A 6,954-nucleotide genomic window follows, 5' to 3' on the forward strand; every position below is an offset into this window, starting at 1 on the left:
CAGAGGAGGCTGTCTGTCCCGCAGGCTTCTCCTTTTTTTTTTTTTTTTTTTTTTTTTTTTTTTGGTACTGGGGATTAAACTCAGGACCTTGCCCTTGCCAGGCAGGCACTTATGCTTCTAAGCTATCTCTCCCACCTGGCTTCTCCTTTCTTACGTCCTTTCTTATCGCGCACAACTAGGAGGGTGGAGACCTACACAATCTACCCTGACACCTTCGAGCTGTCTCACACACACATTATAAAGGATTTTTTTTTTTTTTTTTCCAGAACCAGGGATTGAACTCAGGTCCTTGTACCTGCCAGGCAAGTGCTTATTCTATTGAGCTATCTCCCTGGGCCTGATTTTTTTTTTCTTTAAAAATTTTTTTTTTCCCTAGCTAACTTTTCAGGACGCAACGTTTTCACTGGGGCAGCCAAGTGTCACACGGCCGACCATTACCAGATAGCCAGGGCCGAGTAAAAGCTCAGGAGGACTCCGCTCTGGAACGTGAGGATGGTGGTGTCCTCGTAGAGGTTTAGGAACTGCAGGCACTCATCGAAAGGTCTGTACACAAAGCCTACCAGAGAGAGAAGTGGCTGAGCTTGCTGGCAGCAGGAGGTGGTCATCCTGGCCTCGAGGCTCCCACTGCTCAGAGAATTTGCCACTACTTGGTGAATCTGCAGGGACTCAACAGCCACCTCGCTGCACTGCCCTTCGAGGGCTGCAGCCCAGCTACTGTGGAAATGAAGTGTATCTGAGGCAGCTTCCGGATACAGATCAGGAGCTGAGCTCAAACCACCCTACCTGGCCCAAGTATACAGACGAGACCTTAGCATAGCCTGCAGCTTATTCCTCTTTCCACCCTTGTCCCTATATTGGTGGAAATATGTGTAGCCCATTTCATCATCACATGTACAGGCAACAAACTCCCTGGTTGGTTTTTCTGGTTGTTTGTTTGTTTGTTTGTATTTGTTTGTGACAGTTGTTGTGTAATTCAGGCTGGTCTCGAACTTGTAGAGAGCCCTCCTGCTTCAGCCTCCCAACTGCTGTGATTATAGGCCTGTGCCACCACGCCTGCTGTTCTTCTGGTTTAATATGTATACAGAGGGCTTCCTACGGGATGACATTTGAAGGCCACAAGGAAAGAGCTTGTATTCCAAATGACCAAGAGCTACCGAGGGTCTGGCACTCTCAGCAGCAGCCATCCGACCCTTAGTCCTGAAGCACGGCATTGTGGGAGGCTCAATAATTCCAGGCCTCCAATCCTATTGCAAGTGGGTTTCCGGGTTCCTCTTCCCCTACCTCTGCTAAACTAAACTCCTAATTCTTCTTACCCCGCCTAATTCCCATAAGTCTCCTGCTATGCCCCGGAGGTGGGACTTCCTGTCATAGCCCGGTTGCCTAGTTACTCGCGCCTTTTACCTGCTGAAGTCATTTCCCTATACCTCCACTATATATACCCAGAGTTTCCTTTGAATAAATGAGACTTGATCAGAATCCTGTCTTGTCTCCGTTTCTCGCGTTTCCTGTCCTTTGTCCCCTCCTCACTTCCCCGCTCCTCTCCCAGATGACCTTCGTTGACTGACCCGCTGGCTCGGGACATGGCGTCCCTAAGTACACCTGCTACAAATTAAATACCCTTAGTGAAAGGCCCCTACTAAGGCAGCACTGCCCACTCTCCCTTAGCTAGAGTGCTCTGCCTGGACCGTCCTCCCCGAAGCTCCCCAGCCATCTCGGCGCCTGCTGCATGGCCCGTGGCCCACACCACTGCCCACTCCCGCTCCTGGTGCTGCATTCCCCCAGCCCCCACCCCTGCCTCCTTAGGCCAGCACACGGGCTGCCCACTCTGTTGCTTTGCAATCCAAAGCCACACACACCACAATAAAGCATGATTTCCAAGCAGAAGACATAGAAGCAGGCCTTGCTGAAAATGTGCTCTTCCTCCTCAGACAGTTGCCACAGCAACTCCAGCACCTGGATCAGTTGCTTGTATCTGTTGGCAAAGAAAAGGTGGTGGGATTGAACATGTCTAAAGAGAGCCGGCCAGATAGCTCATTGGACTAAAGCACCTGCTTAGGCAGAACGCAGGGACTGGGGTTTGATCCCCGGCACTGCAAACCGTGCTGGCCCCACTCCCGGGGGTAGGTTGAGGCAGTGATCAAGACTGGACATTGTGGCGCATGCCCATAATCCCAGCACTTGGGAGGCTGAAAACAGGAGGATCACTACAAATTCAAACTACATAGTGAGACCCTGTAGCCCCTATATTAAATACATTTTTTAAAAAAGTGTCCAAAGAGAGGAGAAGAGAGAGGAAGTCCAGGCCAGGTATCCTCTTAGTCCTGCCCAGTAATTTAAAATGAAATACAACACACCTGGTACTGGAGATTGAACCCAGGGCCTTTGCCTAGAGCTTTACCCTCAGCCTTTTTATTTTTTTATTTCTGATCCAAGGTCTTGATAAATGACCAAATTGTGCAGGCCAGGTTCAAACTTTTAATCCTCTTACCTCAGCTTCCTAGGGTGCTGGGATTACAGATGTGCACTGTCACATCTGGCTCCTAAAATAGCTCATAAACAGATTTTGAAACTACCAACCCAGCCCTGACCTCCCACTGGCTTTCTGTCTGTGTCCTTTCAGAGTCCTCCATGCTGGCCCAAACCTTCAGCCCTGGGTGCTCCCCCCTGACTCTCTCCCCCTCCAGGAAACAGTCCCTTTCTCCCCACCTGGCAGGTGGGAGGCCAGATTTCCATGGGAGGTGAACAACTCCCTTCTGATCTTGAGCCACCAGGCAGAGCCACCCAGGAGAGACTATGCCCATGGGAGAGTCCTGCTGCCCCTTGGCCAGGGCACAAGGAACCCAGAAACACACCACACGGGGCTTCCTAACATGGGGAACTGCTTTGAGGCGAGTACCTGTTCCTCAGCAGCAGGGAGCCGGAGAGTGTACTAAGCACGGAGCAGTAGGTGTTGGGGTTCTGGAGTAGGGCCCACATCTTGTGAGCCCGGAAACCTGGGAAGAAAAGAACCCCTGGATGCTGGGCTGCAGTCTTCTTTGTATCTTCCTCTGGCTCTCAGTCCCGCTGGCCCTTACCTAACTCGATGGCCAAGTCCAGGTGGCCCATGACGAACTTGATGTGGCCCAGGGTGTCAGCCACATAGGCCACCATCTCGATGGCCTCGCTGTCCACTGGGAGCCGGCAGACTCGCTCCATGGCCTTGATCTCGTAGGCGAACCACATCTCTTGGTAGCCAGACAACTGATGAAACTGTGAGTAGTCCAGGAATGCCTTCACAATCTGCAGAGGTGGCGGGAGGTAGAGGTGAAAACAAGGGGCAGAGGGACTTTCTTTCTCATTATGAACTTCTGTGGGTTAGTCTTTGTTTGTTTGTTTTTATAGTCCTGGGGTTTCACACTGAGTTATAGCCCTAGCCCTCCCCCACCCTTTGGTTTTTGATTTTGAGACAGGGCCTCACTCAACTGCTAAATTGCTAAACTGTCCGGCCCAGGCTCAAACTTGTCCTCCTGCCTTAGCCCCCCAGAGTGCTGGGATTACAGATCTGTGCACTAGGTTGCTTACTTTGTTATAGCAAGTGGTACAAAACACATTACTTTTGTAATTTAACAAAAAAGAAAGGTTGATTTGGTTTGTTTGCTTTTAAAGAAAATGTAAGAAAGGACTGTTTGTAAACCTATTTGGAGATTTAAGAGATGATCCCTTCTGAAACAACTTATTAAAATGGTAAAGTTGCTTCAGAATATAAATGCTTAGAGGAGGTGGAAAATGAAATCCTTTGAAAGGATTAGAATATATCTATATCTATATCTGTATCTATATCTATATCTATATCTAGCTTTGAAAAATACAAATAGTTGGCTGTGATAAAACCTGCTGAGGCAGGAGGACTGCAAATTAAAGCCCAGCCTGAGCCACTCTGTGAAACCTTGTCTCAAAATAAAAAATATATTTTTTAATTTACATATTTTTTGTTGTTTATTGTTGTTGTTATTATTTTTTTTTCAAATCAAATTGGTAGGACCGTTTCAATAATTAACACATTGCATACATTCTTCCTAGTGGTTAATTGCTGTACAAGATGCGGACATGATATCCTATTTACAAACACCATTAGAACAAATCACTGTATTCATTAAAAGAATGTAACTATATATATATCCTAACCACTTTGAATACACAGATACAAAATGGACATTCATCGGTATACCTTTTTTTGTTAAGTTCCATTATTTGAATATTATAGGTTTGTAAACTCAGCAAAATATTCTAAAAGAGTCCAGTAGCCCATAATAGTATTGGGTTTTCTGCTTGACTGGCAATGTCAGAAATTGTTGACCTGAGTCCCCTACAGCTCAACATAACAGCATGGCTTTACTTCTTATACTTCATTTTTATACTTTTCTGCTGGATGGTTAAGACCAAGGTAAAGCAGGACCTATGCAACAAGACTTGTAGCTTTTGGGTCTGATAAGGTCAGTGAAATCCCCTCAGGATTTATACTGAGATCCTATACCTCAGACTGTAGAACCTTTGTCAGTGTCAGCCATGTGGATGAGTCACGGCCATTGCTTGGCCAATGTGCTCTCTGTGAAAGCCTGAGAGAATGTTTTCCCTCCATGTGACTCTCCTTAGGCACACTCTACACCATAAATCACTTTCCTCTTTGGCCCCATAATCTCCTTGATCAGAAAATTTGGGACACTACCGAGTTACATGACATAACAGTACAATTTCTCATATGTCCTGAGTCTTAATTGACTTTGGAAGGCTAGGGCCAAAATGTTGGCTTTACTTGCGGCCCTCCTTTTTCTCTAATTTTGGTCTGCAAACTTAGGTTGTTAACCCTCCAGAAGACAAGCTTATTGTTATTACCATACAACCTAGGCTGTTAAGCTTAATCTCACTATCTGTCTGAATATCAAACACCTTAGGCATAACATGGAACAGGTATTTTTCATCAAGTATTGATATGTTGAACTTTAAGTCCCTACAGAATATGATAAAAAATTAAAAAATTAGAATATATTTTTAAAAATAGCCATAAAGAATTATATACTTCTTATGTTTACACATAAGTCCAAAAATCTAACCATATACAACCTTGAAGCAGGACAGTCCCACAATATTCCTTTTCATGTCTCTTGCTTTCATAAAAGAGGGATGGGAGTGTAGCTCAGTGTGTAGGTCTGGGTGCAAGCCTCAGCACAAAAAGAAAGAAGAGAACAAAAGAGAAGAAAACAAAATAACCCCCATAGGAGAAAGAGACTCTCAAATAGAAGTTTGAGGCAGCTGGGTGGCGGAGGCACTGCAGAATGGGGGCCTGTTCCTGTAATTCCTCAAATGGCACAAAACTTAGTAATCCACATGTTCTGTTAGAGGCCAGTTGCTGAGCATTTGTTAAATCACAGAGTTCACCTTAGCCAATCCCTTCTTCCTAGTTTGGAAGGTGCTTCAGATGACGCTGCCAGACAAGGACAGCTGGGGTAGGGGGAATACAGAATTGTTGCACAAAGAACGCCCAGGGCTGCAGTCAGGCCTAGGACTTCTTAGCTCAGAACCAAGAGAGCAGAGTCTGATAGCCTCAGTACAGGGGCAAGGCTCTCAGCTGGAGACTGCAGGGCTTGTGGGGGCCACCCAGAAGAGGAAACCACCTTCTCAGTTCTCACCCTGGGTCTACTCTATGTGGGCGCTGTCCAACACCAGGGAGCCCATCCCCTGTTCTGCTTTCTGTCCCAGTTACCTACTACCCTCCCTGAGTACTGAGGATTGAACCCAGGCCCTCACACTGAGCTACATGTCCAGCCCCTTTTCTATTTTTTATTTTGAGACAGAGTCTCACTCTGTTGCTAAATTGCCCTGACTGGGCTCAAACTTGTAATCCTTGTGCCTCAGCCTTTCCAAGTGCTGGAATTACAGGTGTGTACCACTCTGTGATTGCAGCCACCTGGCTAACAAGCATCTTCATTCACTTTCTATTTGGACTGTTCCAGGTTACCTTCCTGGCAGTCCCAGCTCTCTTACAGTGGTCAGGAGAGAGACCAGGGTGAAGAAGTAAAATTCAATCTGGGTTTATTTGTACTTGATAGCGTACAGTGAGACAGTCAATAAGACAGTCAGGAAGGCTTCCCAGGGGAGGTGACCACTCAACTGTAAATAGTTGGCAGCAAGGACCAGGGGGTGGACACTCCAGACAAAGGGAACATCTAATGTGAAGACTGGTGTGAGCCTCACATTGGAGGAACTTGAAGAGGACCAATGTGACACTGTGTGGTGGCCCAGGATTTGGTGGGGACTAAGTATAATTTTATATATATTTCCATGTCTGCCCTTCACTACTAAAAGGAACTAATTCTGGGGACAGATTCCTGGCTGGGAATTTAAGCTCCTCCAAAACAAGGTTACTTTTTTTTTTTTTTTTTAATTCCTTTCTGTTTTTGTTTTATGTTTTTGAGACAAGGTCTTGCTGTGTAGTTCAGGCAGGCCTTGAACTCATTTCTTTAGTCAGGTCTGGCCTCACACAGCAATCCTCTTGCCTCAGCCTTCTGAGTGCTTGGGTTACAGGGGTGTACCATCAAGCCTGGATTACTTGACCCTGCTCCTTTATTCTTGATAGTGTTGATTCTAGGAAGAAGTGATGGATCCAGAAGAAATTCAGATGTTTATAAAGAAGCTGGGTCCCTTTCATTAAATGAGTTGGATTTGACTGGAACATTTCTTGCTCTTATTTCCTGGAGTTCTCATCTAATCAAAGGCTTTGGCTAGCAACCTTGGCTGTGGATTCCCCCAGTTGGTCCCAAGACCTTTGCAGAGAGCACACAAGGTCGAAGCTGGTTTTATAATATTGAGGCATTATTTGGGTCAGGAAAGAGACTGAGAGGCCTTGAAATGAGCCAGAACAAAACAATGGGAGTCCAGTCCATGGGTCAAGGTGCTCTCCCCTGTCTCTGTCTCTCT

General features: G+C 46.2%; 1 protein-coding gene across 1 annotated transcript in view; it reads right to left on the reverse strand.

The window, feature by feature from the left end:
• Positions 1 to 6,954, reverse strand: part of Adcy10 (adenylate cyclase 10) — a 68,491-nt gene that overhangs the window by 4,339 nt on the left and 57,198 nt on the right. The window contains exons 28-31 of the mRNA XM_023706313.1: positions 3,075 to 3,279; positions 2,897 to 2,993; positions 1,857 to 1,972; positions 439 to 556 (exon numbers count right to left, since the gene is read on the reverse strand). Coding sequence (XP_023562081.1) covers positions 439 to 556; positions 1,857 to 1,972; positions 2,897 to 2,993; positions 3,075 to 3,279 — 536 coding nt within the window. The remainder of the gene's footprint in view (positions 1 to 438; positions 557 to 1,856; positions 1,973 to 2,896; positions 2,994 to 3,074; positions 3,280 to 6,954) is intronic.

This window comes from Octodon degus, unplaced genomic scaffold (assembly GCF_000260255.1).
Source record: "Octodon degus isolate 3935 unplaced genomic scaffold, OctDeg1.0 scaffold00250, whole genome shotgun sequence".
Taxonomy (NCBI): domain Eukaryota; kingdom Metazoa; phylum Chordata; class Mammalia; order Rodentia; family Octodontidae; genus Octodon; species Octodon degus.